This window comes from Anser anser, assembly GCF_964211835.1.
Source record: "Anser anser genome assembly, chromosome: 5".
NCBI lineage: Eukaryota > Metazoa > Chordata > Aves > Anseriformes > Anatidae > Anser > Anser anser.
Genome location: NC_139725.1, coordinates 26,944,639 through 26,968,860, shown reverse-complemented (window position 1 = coordinate 26,968,860; position 24,222 = coordinate 26,944,639). Strand labels below are relative to the sequence as shown.

General features: G+C 39.4%; 2 protein-coding genes and 1 long non-coding RNA gene across 11 annotated transcripts in view; all 3 read right to left on the bottom strand.

Annotated features, from left to right (window-relative positions):
* SCG5 (secretogranin V) overlaps nucleotides 1-1,907 on the bottom strand; it is a 29,268-nt gene extending 27,361 nt beyond the window's left edge. The window contains exons 1-2 of one of the 5 annotated variants that reach the window (XM_083839686.1): nucleotides 1,635-1,907; nucleotides 496-728 (exon numbers count right to left, since the gene is read on the bottom strand). In XM_083839686.1, the coding sequence (XP_083695812.1) occupies nucleotides 496-709 (214 nt within the window). In that variant the 5' untranslated portion in view covers nucleotides 710-728; nucleotides 1,635-1,907. Of the gene's footprint in view, nucleotides 1-495; nucleotides 729-971; nucleotides 1,034-1,208; nucleotides 1,354-1,585 lie in introns of those variants that run through there. The other 4 variants (XM_083839683.1, XM_083839685.1, XM_083839684.1 and 1 more) reach the window with 4 other exon arrangements.
* A 2,112-nt stretch (nucleotides 1,908-4,019) lies between these two features.
* On the bottom strand, nucleotides 4,020-15,821 carry ARHGAP11A (Rho GTPase activating protein 11A). 2 transcript variants are annotated; one of them, XM_083839675.1, is made up of 12 exons: nucleotides 15,621-15,821; nucleotides 13,696-13,766; nucleotides 13,278-13,374; nucleotides 12,497-12,747; nucleotides 11,848-12,008; nucleotides 11,596-11,742; nucleotides 9,572-9,646; nucleotides 8,787-8,954; nucleotides 8,386-8,521; nucleotides 7,954-8,059; nucleotides 6,981-7,128; nucleotides 4,020-6,583 (listed from the first exon to the last, which is right to left on the bottom strand). In XM_083839675.1, the coding sequence occupies exons 1-12, from the start codon at nucleotides 15,747-15,749 to the stop codon at nucleotides 5,001-5,003; spliced, it is 3,072 nt and encodes a 1,023-aa protein (XP_083695801.1). In that variant the 5' UTR covers nucleotides 15,750-15,821; the 3' UTR covers nucleotides 4,020-5,000. The 2 variants fall into 2 exon arrangements, with proteins under 2 accessions (XP_083695801.1, XP_083695802.1); XM_083839676.1 differs by lacking the exon at nucleotides 9,572-9,646 and having other exon boundaries at nucleotides 15,621-15,817.
* Nucleotides 15,822-16,809: 988 nt separating this feature from the next.
* LOC310900937 overlaps nucleotides 16,810-24,222 on the bottom strand; it is a 36,859-nt gene continuing 29,446 nt past the window's right edge. For all 4 annotated transcript variants that reach the window (XR_014585468.1, XR_014585469.1, XR_014585470.1 and 1 more), the window contains one exon: nucleotides 16,810-24,141. This is a non-coding gene — a long non-coding RNA (uncharacterized lncRNA). The remainder of the gene's footprint in view (nucleotides 24,142-24,222) is intronic.

Below are 24,222 nucleotides of genomic sequence, written 5' to 3'. Positions count from 1 at the left end.
CCCCCACGAGGTTTCTCCCTTTATCTTGTATGACACCGCAAATAGTGGGTCTCTTCCAGTCCGCAAATGTTTCCAAAAGTCTGTGAGATTTGGGTTCTACAGTTCACATTTATTTCATGTGAAATATATATATGGGATATATTTTATACACAATACTGGGGGAGTGTTTTGTAAATCATTGTTTTGAGGTACTAGAGGCCAGATACTATCAAGACAATTTTTTTTTCTTCTACAAAGCCTGTAGGTAAAAAAACAAACAAACAAACAAAAAACCACTATTTCTTCCACCAAAGCCATCACTTTAAGGAAGTTAAAAGATCGATGATGGTTGGACAACAACAGGGTGAAGAAGCCTGTGATTTTAAGTTCAGGATATTCTGCATATACATGATATTCTTGCATATGCAAGACAATAAATATTGTCTCAATAAATATTATCAAAGGATACAACAGTAAATCAATAAATCTCCATGACTCAAAGCAGAAATTTGCTACCTTCAATGCTCTGTGGACCAACTAGGTTCATAGCCTGGTGTGCTGGATATTCTACACGGGGTCTGGCGATGCCCAGCTGCTCCATGACCCCGTGGAGGAGCCTCTGAATGTCTGCTTCAGAAACCCTGTCCGGGGTCCTGGGGCTGTGGTTGAAAGCCGAAGCCCATCCAAATGCCAGCAGGAACACCACGTTACAAAGCATGGCGGGTGTCATTCTGGTAGCCACTTGTAGCCTGTGAAAGAGAAAAAAAAAATGATTATAAATGGTAATGGAAAAAAAGTCCAGCATGTGTGCTGGAAACACCTCTTCTGATCCCACCATCACACATCACGGCTCACTACCGCAGCCTACAGGGCTGCTGAAAATCCGTGGGGGCCAGAGGGAAATAGAGGGGAGAGGGTCTTCCCTTCTAAAAGAAAACAGTGAACTGACAAAATCAGTTTCCTAATTCGCATTTCCCTGTACCGTTCGTTACCCAGCCACTGCAGACAAGATGGATCCGCGGCTTCGTGTAGCGAGCATCCCCCTCCCCGCCCCCGTAGGCTCGTTATGCTCCTGTGCAGAGCCCTGGGCTCGGCACGAAGCCTTCTCCAGATGGGAGCCGTGTCTCCTCGCACTGCCCCTAAACGAAGCGCTAGGGACAGCCGAACAACCTGCACCCTGCTTTTATCTCTGCCTCAGGACAAGGAGCTCCGTGTCTCACTCGCATCACCTGGAGCGAAGAGGTTTCATTTGTCTCCCTCAAACGCCTTTCACCAAGCGGCTGCAGTGGGTAGCTGAGCGAGGCACAAAACCCAAACAACAACAACAAAATCAGCACCACCACCACCGCAAAAACCGTGCTGCTGTCTGGGGCTGAACTGCAATCGGAGCGTTTTGTTCTGAGCGCCCCTCTCCCGGCGCGGTTAAGACGCGCATCTCCCCATCCCTTGGCACACGGAGCCCCCCATCCTTCTCCTCCTCCTCCTCCCTGCAGCCAGCACAAGGCACCTTAAAATGACTTTGAGGCAAAAATGGCCGAAAAAAAAAAGCCACGCCGGGACTATTCCGCTTCGCGCCTGTGCGCGGCCCCGGCGCAGCGCTCCGCACCTCCGGCCTCGGGCCGCCGCCGGGGGGGGTCCCGCTCACGGCCCCCCACCTTTTTCCAGCCCGGGCAGGGACGGCTGCTGCCCGCAGGCCGCCAGCCGTGCAGAACCGAGCCGAGCCGAGCCGAGCCGCACTCACCTCCCTCCCGATCCCGGCGCGGCTCCGCGGCCGCGCATCCTCCGTGCGCAGCCCCGGCCCCCGCCCGCCTCCCCGGCACCTGGCGCTGGGTGGGGGCACGAAAAATGTCACAAAGCTCGCATGGGGATGCCGTACGGAAGATCTCCAGTATCGGCTAAAATTAAGCTGGGAGCCGCTGGTGGATTGACTGTGCTGCAGGGATGGGGAATGGCTTCCCGCTGAGGTTTCCCTTCCCTGGATAAAGGGATCCGCAGCTCAACGCCGGGCTGGCAGCACCACGGCAAAGTGCTCCGGGCACAGGGCTCCGGGTTAAGCACATTGCAAACACCAGCTCCAGCGGAGGTTAACAACAACAACAACAACAAGACAATAAAAGGATCTCGCTAAGTGAGGTCTGTCATTTAATAGCACTCAGCAAAGCAATCATTTCTGAAGGCTATTTGAAGTAATAGCTGCTGGTGATGTGAATTTGACACGCTCCATTTCAGGAGGAGCGTTATCTACAGAAAACCTTCGAGAGCACAGCAGATGCAGGAGCTACCTTCGGCTGCAGACGGCTCGCCTTTGCTTGGCCTTAGCACATTTTTACATTTCAGTAACTTGCAGGATTAAGCAGCAGGGATTTCTATTGGGCATCTAGTATTTCTAACCCCTTTCTTCAAAACATGTTGACAAAAAATGATCATGTATGTCTAAACAGTTCTATAAAATGTCTAAGAACAAAGCTTATCACTTTCAAGTGATAGGTGATAGCATCAAGGTGACAACCTTCCCCAGTGTTTAAAGGATGGTATCAGCCCCCCACCAAAATCTCTCTCCCCTGTACTTTTAAGTCTACTAATTGAAGGCCAGCTTGCATGGAAGACCAAAACCAGTTTGCAGCCTTTTTTTTTTTTTTTTTTCTTTTTTCTTCCAGGTAACGCCTCACTTACTTTAAGGCCTCATAGTTGCCTTAGTCCAGCCTTCTAGAAGTGAGTCTACTTTCTGGCTTGCTTAGGGTCTCAAAACCATTAGTTAGTGAAGTCCTTTAATTGCTACCAAGTTAGCAATACTCACACTCCCAGCACCCCCAGCTCTATAACAGCCTGAAGTACCAATGGAAGAAAACAACTGGGAATTTGGATTTTAATACCCCACGTCTCAGGTCACTAAATCTAGAAACCTAAGGCTTCTGAAGTACAAGTTACAAGAAACGTCAAGATACTGATCAGTTGCAAATGTGCAGACTTCTGCAGAGATCTGTTGTACCTTGGCATTACGCAAGAAAAACATCTTTCAGTATTTGAGACCATAACGACATTTAACAGAGAAGGCAATGATTAAAGGCAGCAACATATATTCACAAACCCAAAGTGTATTTTACGCTCCTTGCATGATGACAGCATGCAGAATAGTTCCAACTGTGGATCCCTGATCAGCAAAGCTCCACTCCAAACAAGGGATGCTCCATCCACAATGCAGTCAAAGCCACACGAGTACCGAATATTTTGAATACTAATTGACAGAAAAGCCTCACCCTTTCAAACACCAAATGGCATGGCAGCTTACTATTACGGAAGTGGTCAGACCTCATTTCATTCCTCATGTCATTACTTCTACCTGCTTCTGTCCTATTTTCACCGCGTACCTCTTCTCCCTTTCACTAGCTGTGACAGTTTGCAGCTACTTTCCTAGGACTTCTCAGCTGAAATGATAAAAAAGGTGGTGCTCTGATGGCTATATTCAGTCTACTACATTCAGTCTGATGTGGCTGCCAACTAGAGAGTAGGAGCACATAGCTGAGAGCAGGGAGAAGTAGCTTCCTCCTTAGATGATGGTGAACTGTTACATGGGCTCTTAACTTCATGAAACTCACCCATTTGATACTTAGCAGAAACACCAAACAATCTTGTTAGGACCCTGTAGTGGCTGTTTGCTTCCTCCTGTTTTTCCAATGTTAGGTCGCAACAACACTGTAGCAATAGTAAGGCAACTCATTTGGGCCTCACGAGGTTTCCATGAGGGTTGAACCAATCCAGTTCGTGAATCAGTGAGTATGTGAGAAGGGGGGGGCGGGACAGAAAGCACTGAGAGAGTTCTTTCATCAACACACCAGTTTAAAAGCCTACTCTTGCTAGGTTATTTTATATCATGCCTTTTGCTGGTAATGAGAATCACCAATATTTATCTCCCACTGAACAACCAGGAGAGCCAGAAGTCATTTGACTTGAGCACTTTCAGATTTACTCATTGAATCCCACAGTCTGTACGACAACATAAGTTATATTTGTAAGTCGCTAAAGAAGAATGGGCTCAGAAGGGACAAAAAACATGGTTTTATTAAAACCAAAAGTATCCAGTGCTTTCAGCTCTTGTATTTTGCCAATAAAGAATTTGCACATACAGAAAGCTAACAGTTTAAGTGTTTACTCTTAAATAATTTTACAACCGATGACAAACAAACAGTTTTCATTCCAAAAGATGTAAACATTTGCTTGTGCAAATCAACTTTTAACAGACTATGGCTTCTTACATTCATCTCCCTTGCAACATAATCAGCATCTAAACTCTGCTTCTGCACCATCTAGTTCACACTACCATACAGCTCTAAAAATAAGTTAAGACTATCTTTTTGTACTAAAACATTTCACTGCTCACAACTGAAGATATATAGTACGTATTGCAGAACACATCACCTGATGAAATATTAAGACTTTCATTGCTTGAATAAACAGCAGGTTTTCAGTATTTGTACACATCAAACTATGGTTCATTTACTTAACAAGGAAACTGTGCTCCCACTTTACTCCAATAGAAATTAAAAACGTCTCAGAAGAAGTAGAGCTGGTGTAAGGTCCAACTTAAATATCAGAGTAGCGCTACAATACACTTGAAACTATAAAGTAAAGAAAACAAATGTACCAAGATTCATCACCAAGTCTTTTCTTCACAGCTGTTCAGTTTAAATGTCTGAGATTTTTTTTGTGAACTGGTATTTAGTCTAAACGCTGCAGAAATTGTTTTGGGACACGCAGCATGCTTTTAGAAGCTGAGGTAATCAAGTGTGAGCTTTAATGCAAACATTTGTAAAAACAGGCTTAAAAAAATCAAATCCATTTGGGTGAACTAGCAGTTACAAAAAAGCCTAACTAAAAAAAAAACCAACATAAAACCAAAATTGTTATTTGTACCAAAATTGTTATCTGTACAAGTCTATAACTTGTAAATCAGAAAACAAAAATTTAGTTTTTCCAAAGGTTAACCAAGTTATGATAAGCCCATTTAGCAATCATATTAAAACTTATAAGTCTACTGGTTTTGCAGTTGGTAGCAGTTTCGCTTTAGATATCGGATTCTTTGGAGAGCCTCTATAACGAATTTTTTCTTTTCCTGGAGCACTTCTTGCAACAGTAGTTTTTTCTGGAGCAAAACACGGAACACTTACATCTGCATTAGCTTTTAAACTAGATTTCACGGTTTCATGATTGGTTAGATCTTCTAGAACAGACTTTGATGGAAGAACAGTCACCTTCTGTTCGTAGATTCCAGTAGTTCTTACAGAAACATCAGGCTTGTCTGATGGATTTAGACATCTACGACATGATTTGGATGTTAAGTCAAGCTGACTATGAGATGTAGAAGCTTGGTCACATGTACTTTCACTCCTGAGTGAAAAAGCTGTGGAATTCTTAGAGGGCTTTTCTGCACAGAAGGAGAGTGCAGAATCACAGCTCAAAGATTTAACAAGTGGTGAACCAACATCATTACCTCTAACCATCTGAGAGCTTACAGATCTTCTGTTAGCCTCCAATAAGGAATTTATTCTTCTTACAGACTGTCGAACAGGAGTGCGCTGGAATTTAAGAGGTGGTTTAGTTTTGCTTGCAGAACTTGGATCATTTAGGGAAAGCTTGTTGAACCATTGTATGTGGTCAGAAACCTTTCCATGGTCAGAAACAGACGATGTTTTAGTTGAAGTTTTATCAGAGTTTTCAGCTTGCGAGTCTTGGTTGCCTACTTCATTTCCTGATCTAGGCAACTGCAAAGCAGGAAGCTGTCCTGACCCAGAAAGTTTAGCAGTATTTTCTTCTAAATTACAGCATTTTAATATACAGTTTTCAACTGTTTGTGAATGTGTCAACTCTACTTCCTCTTTTCTTCCAAAGGAATCTAATTTATTTATGCCATCTTTTGCTGGATGGTTCTGAACAGTTGATTCATCTTCCCTGGCCTGTACTTGTGGCACAGGAAGTTGTTCTATTACATTTTTTACGTCTGGTTTTTGGACCTGAAGTTCAATCTCAATAGAAGTTTTGAAGCTTTTTTTCTCCAAAATTTTACTTGCATCTTTGTTTGATTGTTGTTTATCAATAGCATAAGACTGATTCTGTTGGTGGAACAGCTCTCTGGAGTCTGCAGTTGCTGGACTTCCTGAAAGTTCAGCTGCCAATTCTTTCTCTGGACTGAGCCCTGTGAGACACAGAGTTTCACCTAATGTTTCACCTGGTACATTTGAGAAAGATGACTTTGTATCAGCTATCAGACTCTGAAGATTACTTCCAGATTCAGAGAAGGCTTGTTTAACTTTAAGTAATGTTTCAGCAGTCACATTACTTTCCTCTTCACAGGGTTTTAACCTGTTGTCTTGTTTGTCTACAGCTGTGGGTCTGTGTTCATCTGGAACAACTGGTGGTTTTCCAAATACGAAAGCAGATTCTGAAGAACTGTTTCCTGTTTCAGCATGTCCTGGCAAAATTCCCTCATCGCTGCTGATCTCCTGAGAATCTGTAACAGTAGGACTATTCCACGACATTCTGTAAACTACTTTATCATGGCATTTTGGAGTTAACAAGTTTTCTTCTGACTTGCTCACATTCTTTGAACCTTAAAAATAAACATCACGGGTGTTTATGAATAAGGTCTTACAATTTAAAAGGACCAGTATAGGCAAAATTCTTGCATAAAAATAAAAAAAATGCTACCAAAGCAGCACTGAATTTAAAGGTACCATTATAACCTGAATTTTCAGGTGTGGAAAAAAAAGGTCATAATATGAAGAACTAAAGTCACATCTCATCATGCTTAACTAGCAGAAGACTAACACATATTAAAAACACAATAAACTTGTCCTAAACCATTTTTTCCCCAGGAGACACTAACATTCAGTGAGCTTTTACCTTACTAGCTATAAACACACCAACTGTTTTTATACCTCCCTGCATAATGTGACTTTTGCTTTATAAGGGTTTTTCCAATGTAATACGTTCTGTGAGGTATTTACCTTTCCTACAGACTTTTTCACTGATGTATGGGCTGAAGAGTACATCTCTTCTTGCACATTCATCTCTGCTTTCCAAACCTTGTTGACTTGCGAGACGCCTTCCAATATTTTCAGATCTATTACCAACTGCACATCCTGATACAATATTCTTAAACAAAAAAAAAGTGTTAGTTAGAGCCTTATACAAACTTGTAAGTTTGGAATCTCATTTACAGAGGAGCCACTAGAAAAAGGCTGTGCAAATCATAGCCATAGCAGCTTTTTCCTGGTCATACTTCATCTTTCCTCAGCTCTCTGTAGACCTAAGTAGGGAACAGCCTGCCTACAGCAAGGCAGGCTTAACCACACTCTGAATACAGTGATTGTGTACACAGCCGCTGTAAAACAAGAGGTTCAAGAACTGTGAGAACGACTGATCAGAACTGTGGTGGTTTCACTCAAACTGTCAGGTAAGCTTGCTCTGCCTCAAAAAGGCTGGGGGAGAGCCAGAAGGGAAGAAGCAAGGAAAAACAAATATAATGTCACAAAAAAGACGTCCACCACCCAGTCAACAAATAAAATCTGCCACAAAAACAGAAAAAAACCCACACAACTCACTAGCGACACAAAAACAGTTGTTCACCATCGACTGATTGATGCCCGGCCAGTCTGCAACTATTGGCTACTTTGAAAATATTTCCCCTCAGTTGTATCACTGAGCATGACATTGTACGACGTGGAATATTACTTTGGTGAATTCGGGTCAGCTTCCCCAGCTGCGCTCCGTCAGCCTCTTGCACCATCACAGACAAACCCAAAACAATGACAATCAGTTACTGCTATGGAAATTAACCTATAGCTTCTTGTACTTGATAGCAGGTCCATTTGTGCTGTGGTCCCACCATTAGCAAATAAGTCCTTCCAGCTAGCGAAAAGCAGTGCCCCAAACTTTATAACATTAAAATTTGCACTGTAACAAAAGCAGCATACTTACATCTCTGTTGCTTTTCCCCAAACCAAACTTCAAGCGTAATGACCTACGAACCATCTCCTTTCGGCTGATCTTTGGAGAAAAACAACCTGTTTTTCCCGATTCAGCCCTGGGAAGACAGAAGGGAAAAAGTAACACAAAACTCTTAAGGAGGGGAATGAAAACATCTTTATGCTTATTTTATTCCCTCTGGTTTGAATTCTTCTATTACCTTCATGCCAAGCTTTTTTAATAGGCACAGGAAGGTTCTTTTGAGGCCATTACACCAGATCTTGAGTCACATTTTGCCACGTATAGTGATTTTGAGAATACTACAAAAATCTCTAATGTTTTAAACACACAAGTATAATTTTGAAGACCAAACAAAATTTTACACTTTATTACAAAAGGGTTCTAGATCGATTTGCTTTTTGCTTCTGATTTAAGGCAAATTACCTGTATAGCTTTTTGTTCGCAAGTCTTTTACTTCTTCTGTTCCCTGTACTAGACAAATGATTTTCACCACCAGTTGAAGGAGATAATGAGGTTTGAGATGACTCAAGAGACACAGAAGGGCTTGCTTCAAAGTGAACTACAGAAACAAAATACATGATCTTAAAATAACCATGAAGTTTTCAGATAAGGACTTAGAGATAATACACTGAAGAAGAGTCTTAACAGAGTAGATATTTTGCTTATTTTCTGCAATACTGACTTGAAATTGAAATTTCAACTTCTGCTTTTATTTAAGTGAGGCTGGTGCTTGTAGCAACCATAGAAGTTGGGTTGCAATTGGGTTGCATGCTACAGAAAAATAAAAACTTCAAGCAGCAAAGAAAAAAATGAAAGCACTATACCTGATGCTGGTGTCAAGCTGCTGTTAAAAATGCTACTTGGTAATAACTCAAAAGCAAAATTATGCTTAAAAGATCGCCTCTTCTTGCTGGACAAGCCCTGAGAGCAATCAGCTGGAAGTTTACGCTTGGTACTTGGAGTAAGAACCACAGGAGTCACTGATGAAAGGACTGAAATTAAGAAAACCAAAGTTTTCAACAACAGCTTAAAAGGGTGACAGTTTACTAACTACAGTTTTATTTTCTTTTTACCCCCAAAAGAGGTTGTAAAAACTTAGCCAAAGTGCATGCATTTTGAACAGGCAAAAGCAGCCAGTACAGCCATTTGTTGTTGGAGGCTTTTTTTGCCCCCCTCCTTTTTTTTTTTTTTTTGGCACGCAAGCTAGAGTACCAGAAAGGAAAATCCAAAACCACATAGTAATAAAATATAGGTATTAGAAAAAAGAAGTTAAGTATAGTCATTTTTCTGTAAGTTTGAAAGTAAAAGTGAAAATTCATTCTCAAGATAGTGTTGCACTACTGCACTGAAGCCTTAATGTGCATTAGATAAAAAGCGCAAATTCTAATGCTAGAACACCACAGTGCACTGCTGCAGGGATTATAGCTGCTCCAAGAACTAAACTAAATGCAGTATCCTCAATAAAATGCAACTATATTCCAAGTTTTACACAATTTAAACATAATTGCTTATCTTCAATTAAAGCTCTAGAGCTTCATTGTAAAATATAGTCTACAAATCCAGAAGATACTGCATGCGCTTTATTTAGTACAAATATACCGATACCTACCGCTTCTGTCTTGCTGAGGGGTAGTGGAGGGTGTTCTGTTAGATTTAAATTTATTCAATGCTCCACTAACAATATCTGAAACGTAAGACACACCAAGCAAATCAAATTCAAATATGAAATTTGACTTGCTCTAGTTTCAACTGAAATTTAACTTGTATTCTTTCAGAGAGATATAATAAATCACTTTAAATGGCTGTTTTACGTACAGAAACCTAAAGCCTAGACCTTCTGAACAGCATATAGTTTTTGTTGCTTTCACAATAAAATTCTTTTTTTTTTCCCCCCCTTTTTAAAAAAAAATCATGCAAAGGCAGCAATTTTTTTGGTAGTAAATTCTACTGGTCAATATAAAGAGATGCCTTCTTGATTTCTTGTAGGCACACCTAGAAAGTATCCATTGAAGACTTTCTCACAGACTTTACTGGGCAGTCCTCCTGTACTTGAAAAGCGCTTTGGGCAGAGGCCCAAACACAAGTATGAAATTTTCATCTTGCAAAGAAATAACTTACGACTTTTCTCTTAACAATTATTTTCTTTCTTCTTCTGAGAAATGAATCCCAGTAGAACATATGCATGAGCTCTTACTGGTTTTCCTGCTTTTAAGAGAGTAAACCAGAAGCATTTTTATTAAGTGCTGCTGCATCCTACAACTGTATTTCCGTATGTTCATTGCAAAGCTCAGCAAACTACAAGGTTGAAGTAGTTCTTTGGTAGTGTCCCGTAAGCGTCAGGCAGTTTTTCAAAACTCATCTTTGAAAGAAGATGAAGCGTAGTAACGCTGTGTTCTATCACATCTGGAGAAAGAGTAGAAGCTGCCTCCTACCAGGATATACTCCATAGAATTTACAAATTCTAGCTGCTGTTTCTGAAAATTTGAACATTCACAAACATTTATCACTTCGCAACTCTGGATAATCTCCCTTCTTCAAAGAAATGAAAAGGCACATTACACAAAAGCTTGCCTTGGCTAAACATATACAGTAGTAAATTGTTAATGTCAACTGCTGTCAGGTTTAATATTCCAAGTATATGAGCTAAATATATATTCATATTTTTACAGCAATACATAAAAGATCAGTCCTATAGTTAGAACCAAGTCTAACAGAACAGAAGCCGTTCAGTTAGCCATATTGGGGCAATTGTCCATATTAGCTCAAACAACCTACTGAATAGCTACACTACAAATAAAAGAACAGATTCACGATAGAGTGCAAAATATTGAATAAGAACTCACACTGAGTTTCTACAAGTGGGTAGCTTCAGTGCTTTTCTGTTGCTTAACAAGAACGTATTCCTAGTATTTTGATATTAGCAGACATTCTAATGACAAATAGCTTCTTAGTTTCAAGGTAATAAGTATTACACTTTTCTAAAAAAAGTACAGATCTCAATGAAATTCATACAGTCCTTGCCTTATTCAACCATAAAAAAAAAAACCACAACCAAAACACCATCTTCTCATCCATCTAGGTTTAGAAACAATTAAGCCTGGAGCTTTTAGAAGTGAGAAAACAAAAGTGTGTATAAATCTGTTATATTACATCTGTGTTGCCCGAAAATAAAAGATTAAAACTAAACCAACCCCTGCTGGGTTGGTTTAAATCTCACTGAAACTAATTTGATTTATGTTATAAAGGCTTGCTATCCTTTATTAAGTATTTCAGAACTCAGTAGTAATGTATCGCACACGTGAAAAACAATGGCTGGCAAGTAATTAGAAATTAATGTTGTGGACTGAGAGAAAAACTAATGAGTTACAACCTGCATATATGCAAGATATGTAAATTCAGCAGTGTATTTCCCTAAATTTCTTCATCCCATACACGAGATACACAGTTGCAACAGTGCTGTCATACTACTAGCCCTTGAAGGAAGATATATCAGCATATTATATCTGATTCTTTGACAATTTCTAGCTTACACAGGAATATTGTGCTTCTAGAAGTCTAATCTGTTCAGGGTCAGCATACATAAAGTTGCAAAAAAATGTTTCACTTGCTGAAGCTTTCACACGACATACCTACCCCCAACGCTTCGGTGCTTCCTCCTCTTACATTCACTGGGAGATTCATTTTCACTGTCTTCATGGCCCCTCAGTGAGGGAGTAGACTGAAAGGCATCAACACCTAACATTGCAGGAATCTTTTCCAAGATAAATTCTGGTACCTGTCCTGAATTGGTTAAGAAATATTTTTTAACATTATTTAAAAAGCTGTAAAGAAAAACTGTATAAAAGTACATATAAGACGACATTCTGATAAACATTTATCACTTACCGATTTCTTCTGCATGATCAATAAATGTCTGCACAACAGCAGCCTGCAAGCGAATTTTTTTTTCTGTGGTAGTTGACATCTTTTCACTTTCATTCGTGTGCAAGAGGTTGGGAGCAAAAATCACTGCCAAATTGCTGCTATCCATTCTGTTTTCATTGGATCTTAACAAGAAAAAAAAGTATTTCTTAATGCAAATTATCAGGACATAAGCGGCACAGAGAGAATGACCAAATAACACAAACACAGTTGAAAAAAATTGCAGTCATTCACTTGGGTACTCACATACCAAAATTAATGTGTATACTTACGTACCCTAGGCTCAGTACCTGTATGACTGTTACTGAATTCGAGATGTTATATATACCTTGCACTCCCAAAACCTGATGGGTATCAAATTATGTTAGTTTCATAAGTTACCCCTTTTGCTTTCCAAAGTAGAAAGAAATACAGCCATGAAAGACCAGAATAGTCTCCAGCATAAGAAGCTTCATAAGAAAACACTTTGGACTTATGAAGACCATGCCCAAGTTCTAGTAAACGACTGTATGTAAGAAAATTTTAAAGTCACAGAAAGTTACAGCAGTTGCTTGAAAAAGAAAGTTAACCAGCTTCAAGTTGCTTACAATCATCCGCTTTACATTACACTGACCTTAGGGACACATTTCTCAGAAATCTGAAAAAGAACCGCAAAGCTTCAATTGTTCTGTCTGTCATTAAACACGAAAGCAACATAGTTGCAGTTTTCTTCTCATTTCCTAGCTGCTGAGCTTTGAAAAGGCCTTCTTGCAGATGAGGTGGAAGGATGGGTTCTGGCAGCTCTCTGAAGAACTGCTTAAGAAGCCCTGCAACATCACACGGTAGTGCAGCTGAGAGGCAGTTTTCACCTTGATCCAGTTTACTCTGAAATTGTTCAGAAGAAACACGAAGCCTTCAACGTATTGTCAGATTTCTAACTTTATGTAACCTGCATCAGAAAAGACTGTCCGATCCTCCCCATTTTTACTTTTAGTGTTATTAGGTAAAGCGTGACAAGGCTATCTACAAAAAGACACAGATGATGTTATCTGATAACTTGCATTTATTTACTGGTTCTCCCCTGTACATATCCTTCTGGGAGAACACTGTTAAACAAATACCCTCAGTGTCCAATATGTATACCTGCTAACAGGTTTGTTCAGTCACAAGTCTGTCCCGTCCGTCCCCCCCCCCAGATCTGGAAAGCTGAACAATTTCCCAGGAGGAAAAAAAAAAGTCAAGTATGCCAGTTGCTGGACTGGATGCCCTCTCATTTCTAAAGCAGATAATGTTACCAGTCTACTTCCAATGTTAAAACTCAAATATGACTGAAAAGCATCCAAAACCTAGAATGTACAGATGATCAAGGGAAACACAGATAATTAAAAAAAAAAAAAACAAACTTTAGAGAATACCTTTAAGGCTTTTATACGAACAAGAGATCCAGATTTTCTGAAGAGTCCTTCAGTATGAATATGTTCTTCCAGATACTCACAGGCATCAACCAGAAAGCTAAGGAAAGAAGAGCAACATACTTCTGACCTTCAGAACATATTTTTCCCAGAAAATCTGCTTTATGATAGATAGATAAAACTTAATACATAGGATTGTTTTCCCCAGTGACAACAAACATAAAGAAGTGATAGCTGTGGCTCCGAATTCCCCCCATCTAATCTCTACTTCACTCCTCCCCCAATTGAAACTACTGTTATTTCCCTATAATATTTAACAGATCTGGGAAAAAAAATGATACCCCCACCCTCCCCCCATGAGTACACTATTATTTAGATTTATACTTCTTTGCTCTCTCTCATATATACAGTGTTAATTTACCTGGGAATATACCCATATTCTGGCACAAGTGATTGTGGTAACGCATGAAAAGATACTCCAAAGATCTTACCCTATAAGATAAAACTCAGTGTTATTCAAAGGTTGACAGAATTACCAACTACTTATTACAGAAATGCACTTATACCACAGAGTACAAACAGAAAAGTAGTTTAGACAAAAAGAAAACCTTTCAAATAAGAGATATTGCCAGGAAAAATTCTCATCTCTAAATACATGAGCCTATGGTGATTCTAGTTACAGGTAACAAACTAGATTTCTGTGAAATAATAGAAAGCTTTTCTGCAGTATGTTTTGCGTATTTTATTTCAGAAGGAGTCAGTTTTGCTATAAGGCCACAAAATTGGTAAGGGTATTTATCCACAGGCTCTTCTGGAATCACACCTTACTTTTTCAAATTTACAAAATCCCATTTTTCTTTAAGAAGTATAAAAAAGTAAAACCAAACCAACACAACTTTGAAACACAACCTTAAAAAAAGTAATTTTTCTCATCATCTGAAGTACTCAAAACTGATGTTTCAGGAAGGACTGATCTCAACACAACCATCTAGAGAACTCTCCCGAACTTCTGCATTCAGTTTTGCAATAGTTTCACCTCACAAGATGACATCACAGCATTAGAAAATACACAATGTCTTCAGTCATGTTTTTTTGCCCCCCTTTTTTTTTGCTTTCTTTTAAATGTTTACCTCAGGTGACTGCATAGGTGTTTCAGTTATAGAAGCTTACAATTTGATTTAAAAATACAAGTTATTTTTTTTACCCTACCTCTTTTCTATTTAAATTTACAGCAAACACGAGCCAGCCTCTCCCCCAACCCAAAAGGGACTGATGAATCCACATAGTATTTTTGTTATCAGAGATGAATACAAATTCTCAGTCATTTCTGCCTAAAATTCAAAGTGCTGACCACATTCAGACAACAGTTAATCAGTAACTAACCAATCCGTGAGGCCACCTTTGGCCTATCTGTCCTACAGAAAACAAACATCACATGATAGATAAGGGAAATGAAGTAACACATGCTTCTGTCATTGTATTCCAGATTGCTACCCTAGAATACAAAGAGAAACTTAGCTCCAATATATAATGTTTTTCTGTATTTATGAGATGATGTAATAGAGAATTCCAGCAGCTTGCAATTCAATATTTAAAATTCATAACTGATATCACTCACTTTACTGGGTTTTGGCTGACAGATCAGTAGTCATGGTTTATTTCAAGAACTGAACTGAAACAAAGCCTGTTCCTTTACAATAGAAACAGAATTCCCCAAGCAAAACAGCTGTTGTGCTCTACTTTTTGCTACCTCGCTCATTTGTTATTTAATTTCCTTCCTTGTGTAATATTTAAATACTACAGAGAGATTTATGGACATCTTTTATTATGATGCACATATGTACCTATTCAGTCCTTATAACCTTCTCTTCCAATTATAAAACTAAACTCTACAAACATATTGCTGACTTTGACAAGGGGGAGGATATCCATTCTAACTTTACTCTCGCTCCCTCCTTTTCTGAGTGACCCAACCCGAGCGTGTGTTTTTGCAACATCTTCAGCTTATAGCGACCAAGGGTTACCGCAGCATTTTGTAACATCTCCACTGCAATGGAAGCAGTTTTACAGAAAGTCCGTGTGGGTACACTCAGCTCTGGGCCATATCCGTTGCACAGGGGTCTCGGTAAGGCTCTGCTAGGGGTTACTTCCATGCTTTATAAAGCAGGTTCCAGCAGGGGAACCTACGCACACCAGCGGCCCTGAAGCACGCGGGGCCGCCACCCTCCAGCACGGCTATGAGAGCGCCCTCTCTCCCCCCCCCCCCTTGGGGACGGCCGCCCCGAAATGGCGGCGGGGGCTCGGGGCCGCCCTCGGGCCGCCGCCGCCGCGCTGCCGCCCCCCTACCTCCTGGGGCGTCGCTCCGTGCGTCTTGGCGGCCGGCGGGCAGCCGCCGCCCTTCACCTTGATGCCGTAGGAGGCGCGGAGCTCCTGCAGCACGGCCAGGCGCCGCACGCCGCGCCGCCGCTCCGCCATGCCGCCGCCCTCAGGCCCCGCGCGGCGCCATGCCCCCCGCCGCCGCCGCCGCCCCTCCCGCCGCCGGGCTCAAACCCAGCGCCCGCCCCGGCCTCGCCTCCCATTGGCCGCCTCCCGTTCGAAATCAGGCCCCGGCCGCCCAACGGCCGGGCGGGGTTGGGCCGGCAGCGCCTGCTTCGTGCGCCGCCTTCGGGCGTTCGCGCTGGCTGCCTAAGCGCCGCCTCAAGGCCCTCAGCGGTGAGGCGCGGCCGTTACCTCAGCGCCCGCTGCCACGGTCACTGCCACCGGCAGGGGGGGGTGCCGGGGGGACGGGGACGGGGCCAGGGACGGGGCGGCAGCGCGACAAAGCGCCCTGCTGCACGACGCGACAACCGAGCCCTTCTCTCCTCTCAGCGCCCCCAGCCGGCTCCCGGCACGCGTCACCCACCCCTTTTGTTTGTTTTCAAATAAACTCCTTCTTGAAATAGCAAACAGTAGCGCTTCCGTGACTAGGCTGAATTCTCAAGGGAGGGAGGAATGCAGGGTGTCAGTGTTGGCCATAATGACACTGTAAACGGGGATAGAAACACCGTGAAGGTCTTCATGCCCACCTTAACCACTGATGCTACTTACCAGTTTCACCACCAGCACCGAGTTTGTACTGTCTAAACTTGGGTTTGCTTACCTATTCCTCCCTATGTCCTCACACACCTTCCCTGTATAATAAATAGCAGGGTAGACGTGTTTTTTTCTCAGGTAAAACCCCAAGATTTTAATTATAGATGTCAAAATCATTGTGTCATTGTGCACACCTAATATTCCTGTAAATGTGGTTTTAGTGCAGTCTTACTGTAAGTACTATTATCTGTCCTGGCAATTCATTTATATGACAATAAAAAATTCCAAAACCTGAAGTATCACTGACAAGAAGTACAAGAGTAAACGTAATAGATATAGGACCCCATCCTTGCAGAATTTAACATTACTTTAGTGAAATATATCAAATACAAAATAGTCTCTTGTACTTCTAAGTGGCCTGAGTAAAGATGAGATAAAAGAATAAAACAGCCCAAGTTTAAGATTATAGAATATAAATTAGTTTATTTTTAACACATACAAACACAGTTTGATTGTAGATGTGATGATACAAAAAAATGAATATTCCTCAAGGGTCCCACAATAGGGTAAATCTTCAAAGAATAAAATAGATATCTTAGAATTTAATTTAAGTAATCACTATCCAACTTAGTTTTCTGTAGTAATGACAAGTTACACAAGAGGGAGCTGTGATCTGATAAATATTTTAAAGTTCCATATAAAGTCTTTTCCGTTCAGAAATAACTAAGAAAAAACACACGATGATAATAAGTGTAGTATTTAGGTTTCTTTGTTGTCACCTAAAAAGTGATTGAGGTCTTTTTATATTTTTTACAATAGATAGTACTGTGGCTTTAAGTATTTTGTCAAAAACACAAAGTATTTTAATATACTTTAGGTGACAATTTTAACACATTTCTGCTTTATTTACAATTAGAGACTGTGGCAGAAAAATACTTTGCATATAAGAACTAGGCATTTAATTTAGGAACCAGTTCTAGCATCCCAACTCAAATCTATTACACTCTTTCAAAACTGAGCTAAAAAAATAAGGTAAACATCTATTTGGATTTTTTTTTCTTCCTCTGCAAAATTGTCTAAGAATTGACGCGCCCAGCTTCTGACATTTTAAATAATTCTAATTTTCAGAGGCTACCGTGAAAACCCTGTCTTTAATGAAGTAAATTTTATAACCCACTTATGTCATCAGGAGGGTCAAGTTTACACGTCATTTTACATCCAACATGTAATGTGCAAATGTATTTGTACAGACACCCACCCCTTTTCACTATTCACTACATGTAAATATTTACATTTTAGGAGTTAAACAACAACAACAACAACAAAACACCTAAAATTAGTATAGGGCTTTGTGAACTATAGAAGCTACTCCAGAACTGAGAGCTTTAAAAAAGAACTCAAATGTTTACTAACCTTCTCATTTCAGTTTACTAACATTCTCATTTCAGTAACCACTCAGAACATTCAGTGGTTGAGACAACTAGAAACTCAGCCAGAGAAAGCAGAAACAAGCTCCTTCAGCAAGCTAGTAACATCATGAGGAGTAGGGAAAACAGAACTTACTCCCTGAACAAACTCAGAACTCGGAGGGAAAGAGCATAAGTATCCCTCACACTGGTACTACCTTACCTCTTCAACCAAATGAGCTCAGGGCAGCAAAATATGCTGGACCATACCACCCAGAGAAACTGAAAATTAACTGCATGAGGAACGTTTACACGCCAATGTCCTCAGTGTCTGACTTTTAGTATAGTTTATTCTGAGTATCCTTCCTCGTTCTTGCCTCTTCCTGGTTTTATCTCTCAATTAGGAATTATTTACTCCAATTCACTGTTGTCCTCTCTATGCATTGTTCAGGCTGCATTTGTGCTAGTTACGTCTTTTTTTATATATATCTATATATATATATATCTATATATCTTTACATCAAAGACAGGGATACGCAGAAAGAAAAGAATCAAAATGAAAAGGCAGGAGTTGCATTCTGCAGTTTAAATATTTCAAAATATTTAACAGAAATAGGAAATGTCTAAAGCTAACATATAAGCTGATCGTGCATATTTCAACCTTAATATACATGTACTACAACAGGGACTCTGAGGGAGGACCAAAGTGCCTAATACATTCAAAAGCCCAGGAAACATTTCCCAGAATTCAAATCACTGTCCTATAAATTATGGTTTTGTTTATCAGTAAAACTTAAAGTTTTAGTAGTTCTGTGAACAGTAGCCTACAGTAGGTAGAATCACTGGTCAGTGTTTTTTTGACATCCTAGGCAATTTTGGTAATTCAGGATAATTAGTCTCAAGGTAGATAATCTTTTAACTCCATTTAATTTTCCTAGGATGCTCCATTTCTCAGAGAAGATATTGATAACAGTCTGTTTCTATTCAGGATAGCAATTCTATGGTTAGGTTTTACTTTCAAGACATACAAAGCAAAACTAGCCTAAGTGATGGATATATTTAATGACAATTTTAAGTAGTTTTCAACTGTTTTGTTTGTTTGTTTGTTTTTACCTTTTCTACCCAGTGTTTATTTTAAGCTTGAAAAAGAGCCCAAGTGCCTAAAGACATCTTTTTTTTTTTTTTTTCCCCACCTGTACCAGATGGTCTTACAAGAGCTATTACCTGAAAACCTAATCTAAGGATATAGGTAGGATAATGACAGTTACCCTCCTACTAGTGTACATAAACGCTTTTGTTTATTTATATCTTGGAAAAATACAAGCTTATTTGGAAATCTGGGTCTTAGCTGCTGCTGCATCTCTTCGTGTATCGGTGGAGACTGCAGACTTCCCTAGCAAGTTCTCAAAGCGTCTATTGCAAGATAGATAAATTCATTTATTCAAAAATGAGCGATGAAGTTATCCTGTTGTCTCTTGAAACAGTTACCATCATCTAAATTGAGGTCTGTCTTTTTCACCCCCCAAAATGTATAACAAGATTAATAACTTTTAAGAACACTTCTAGATATTCACCAAAATGATACATGCATGTGAATTTACACTTGTGTCATTTTAAATGCTGGGTTAAAGGAGTTTAAAGGGACCACTGGACATCTTTAATGAGCAAAGTGAAAATTAGGAGGCATTTTCATTTTTACTTCGGGTTGTTCACACATGCTATTTATTCTTTTCATATATTCTGAAAAGTGCATTTCATCAATCTGCTTATCATGAATTCCAGTCTCTTTCTAGCTATATTTAAGCACAGCTAGTGGTATGTACTTATACCTGTACGTCTCTTCTAAACCTTCATCTTGGTCCAGGCGGCCTGGCAACTAATGGAAGATAACAGCCCCTAAAGCTCGGGAGCATTTACATGCTTTGTCCGGACTGGAATCCAGAAGTCTGTGTTCACTTCATAAGAAGCATAACTCTTTTTGTTTAGAGAGAAAAAAAAAAAAAAAGGAACTCTGGCCACTCTAGGCAGGTGCCCTAATCACTTTTTCCAAACAATTGAACATAGCTTTCTTTTTTCCATTGTTTCTATCCTTTTGAATAAAGCACTTATTATGAAACTTAAAAGTATGTATTGTTATTTCTTCTACTTCAGGGGAGCTCAAATCCTTGTTGTTCACCACTTGACATGCCCGAATCACCAGGTTAGCAGTAGAAGAGAGGTTATTATTTCTCTACTGGAATGGGGATCGGGAGGGAGGGAAAGAGAATGTGAAGGATAAAGGGAATAAGAAAAAATGTTAGTTCTATGTTCCAAAGACTGCTATTATTTTTTTTAGCCAGCTAAGAGTTCAGTACAAAATAAAAGAACTATTTTGGTGCAGGGATGGCAGCCAGAGTATCCTAATACTAACTTGTTGAATGAGTCATATTGTTGCACTTACTTTTTTTTTTTTTTTCTGACTCACTGAATTTATCTTCTTTTTTCCTTCCCTCCGTGCTGCATCTTTATTAGAAGGAGTGGAAGGTCTCCTTTCTTTCCATTTCCCTCACTTCTTCATCGTAGACTAATATCTGGTAGTTAGACAGGCTTTCTAATGGGAGAACAATATTTGTTTCACTCTTTGAACACACAAAAAAATAAAATTCCATTCCTTGGGAAATGCTGTAACTATTATGAAATTGTGTGAAAGATGGTTATGAACTCTCCTGCAGTTACACTGATAATAAAACAAGAATCTTAAATTCCATTTTATTGGCTACCCAGTCCTGTAGGCCTATTTTGAGGAAGCCCATCAGAACACTACTGGAAGAGGGTTTAGATTAAGGAACTAATTTCAAGATGTCAGACAACCTTTGATATGAGGTTAAGTAGAAAAGAAAAAAATACCTCTTTTCTGGCATGCGTTCTGGACATGTTCATATTCTAGATGCCTTGAGAATATAAAATTCAAAGAGCAGGAATTTTAGATACTTCTAGCCCTGAGTGGAAGCCAAGTGGGGGTTTTACAGGTTGCTTTTTTACACTTGTGCCTGAAGTGGGATCTCAGCTGAAATGCAGTTGCCCAAGTCTTTTATTAGGCACCCAAGGCTTTAGTCAGATATGTCACAGCATATTTGAAGCAGGAGCTATTCTGAAATCTTTAGAAGTTTAACTCCAGACCCAAATCTTGATGTTTGCTCTCCTGACTTTTGATCTTTCCTTTCCAATCAGTGTGGGAAGGAGAGCTGGTAAAGCAAGCTGTGTATGGGAAATTAAAATGAGAACAAAAGCCTGTCCAAATTATGCAACAAGGATCATTATGCTATAAAATTGCTCTTCAAATGTGGCTGTCATTGAAAGATATTAAGATTTCAACAGTTATTTTCCTGATGAAGACTTAATTTCTTGCATAAAAAGGTTTTTAAGCTTAAAGCTGTGCCTACACAATTAGTATCCTTTGGTTTTTAAAATCAGTTTGAAGGGTACTAACGTATTGGAATGTAACAGAAGTATTTTTCTTCATTACAGATCAGTTGTCTCAAACCACTTTCACAATTGTCTTAGAATTTAAATAATTTACAAATGTAATGTATTGTTAGCTACAATGATCACTAGATCATTTTGCAATGCAGTCTTAGGAAGCAGCCTCACTGCAGGCTTGAGGCTCATGTTGCTGTATCTACGGTAGAGTTCAGGGTGGACAAAGCTGTAACTAAATTTCATCTGCAAATTCAAAGGAGGATTGGAATACAGCAGAGAACAGAAGCCACAGATTCCATTTTTTAACCCCATTCTCTTTCTCCCATGGAATGGGGTATTTGTGCATGCAGTGAGGCAGAAATAAGTTATTTTAACATACCACAGTGTTTGAAGAAACAAAATCTGTAAATAATATTCTTGATGTTGCCGCTGTTGTTGAGGTTCACACAGTGCATAGGTATGTACATGTCACTGGAGGGCTCTGTAGTGCATATCTGTAATCAAAACACACTCTTTGACCTAGGAACAACCTGATGTGGAGTTTCAAGCAGAGTTACTTTGAAGAGCAAACACGGACTTTTCTTCCTCAGTTTCCCCCCTAGTCATCCCATGCTCATCCCTTACATAGCCAGTTGTTTGTTGTGGGGTTGTTATATCCCAGTGTCTGGGATGGGAAATCTGGCCCCTGTCCTTCTCCTATGGTGTGGTCCTGCGCTCCTCTTAAACCTCCATCTGTAAAATGTTCTCTCTACTAAATACTTAAAGGAGAGTAGGTAAGTATTTTGTGTGTTTACTTAATATGTTCCCCCTACTCATATTCCATTCTTTTCATCTCTGGCATTGCTTTAATCTGATTTCTTTATACAAATCCACTTCTTTTTTTTTTTTTTTTTCCTCAAGTAGACAAGATAATTCGTATGAACAAGAATATTGTTGTTATTTTCATTACTTCTTTATTTTCCCTTCTCTTTACTTTTAAATATTTATTTGTGCCTGCTGGACTTAGCTAGCATTTTAGCCTACTTATGCTAGATGCTACACAAATCCAGTACGAGACAGGACATATTAAGAAAACCCTAGAGTCCAAATAAAGAAGGCAACATGTATTCACATAGAAGAGGCACAGATCAATAAAATGGCTTATCTAGGACAGTCAATAGCTAAGCTAAAAACAGAATCCAGGTCTCTTGAAATTCAATCCCACTCACCACCCACTGACCTATGCAACCTACTTTTTATAACATATCAGTAATTCAAACTGGGTAGAAACAGTGGTACCGTGTGACTTAGACATACGTTTCTCCGATAGGGCCTCATCCTATTATGTTTGTAACAAACAGACACTTCTAATGGTTGTTGAGTCCAGCTCATATTGAAGAGCAAATCAGTAACAGCGAGCATACCTTCAAATAATTTAGCCAACACAACAAGTACGTTTTCACAAGTCAGGACTGGTTAGTAAATATGATGGAGAAAAAAACAGACAGACCTCAATTTAGATGATGGTAACTGTTTTAAGAGACAGCAGGATAAATTCTTTATCTCTCACTTTTGGATCTGAATAGTCTACTGACAAACTGTTAGAGAAAATCAGTATTTTTTTTCTCCAAAAAAAATATCTGAGTTTTTAAACAGAAATTCTGTTATCTAAGCAGAGTACTTAAAGCACACAGCATTATTGTAGGTGGCAGTAGTAAGGTCACATTTGTTACTCTTATTATCATTACAGTTACTTTTATAAATAGCACTGATATCTCACTGTCATAAAGGTTATATGTGAATGAAGTTACAAGTAGTCTTATTGCCTACAAAGCCACAATACTGAAACCTCTTACACATATAGATACCTTTCTATTATTTGTGGGTGGATCTTAATCCTTTTTTACAGACTAAGCATGTTGCAAGCGTAGAGGAGCTCAGGTCTCCTTTCCGTGTACAAGTATTGGAACAGGATCTCTGCAGGCTACAGTGTGGGTATGCCTGGTGTGGTCCTGTGTAACCCAGCCCAGGGGGACAGGGTTTATGGCTTCAAAGCAATCCCAATGGACTAGAGCTATGCAGCTTCCCTAGCTGATATCCATGTATGTGTGAACTTACAGGCTTTTGAAAATGTCTGCACCTCACAGCTAAGTGTTCAATGGTTAGTAGTTTCATCTCTACATCTCACTCTGTGTTCTTCTAGCTTTGTTATTTAAGTATTATATTATGTATGTTTTAACTGTTGTCTCATTTCTCATCAACTTAGATAACTGAAAACTAACCATACTTAATATTAATGCAGTCAACAGCCTCACTTAAGTATATAAAATTCCAGGTAGTAAAACTATTAATTTTGCAGGATTATGTCTGTTCATCAATTATTTTCAATTATTCTAGAAGAAAATTTAAAAGATGAATGAAATACACTACATGCACTGAGAATGAGAACTAAAGAGAACGCAGCAATTCAGAAGAAAAAAAAAAGTTACTTGAGACACCTAACAAAAGAGGTAAATAAGAACCTACTGCTCTATACTTAAATTTTCTCTGTTCTTTGTGATCTCTGGAATTTTGCACTGTTTTTCATGTGACATTTCCAAAATCTCCATTTTCCACATTCCCATAATGAACATTTTTTCCCACAGTTTTACTCTACTATGCAAACTAGTTCTAATTAATTATACGTAACTGTTTTTACTTATAAGTTATTTACATGATATTTTAAAATGTATTGTGATTTTAAAAGTTTGCTTCTAAAAATACACAAAATCAGCACTCATCTAGGAAATATTGAAGTTATATCTGTTATATCTGTTATATCTGTTGTTTTTTTTGGTCTCATGACTACATTATGTTTAGATTCTTACTGCACCTGAAATAAATTACCTGCCTTCCACTTGAAGGTGTCAAGACGTGTCAAGATCTTTAGCTGTTCCACCTCCAGTGAAAGGCTGTCAAGGTAAAAACGCTACATGTCATTTTAGCTTCCCACGCTTCATCCAATTTTAATTTACTCTTAAACTGCTACAATA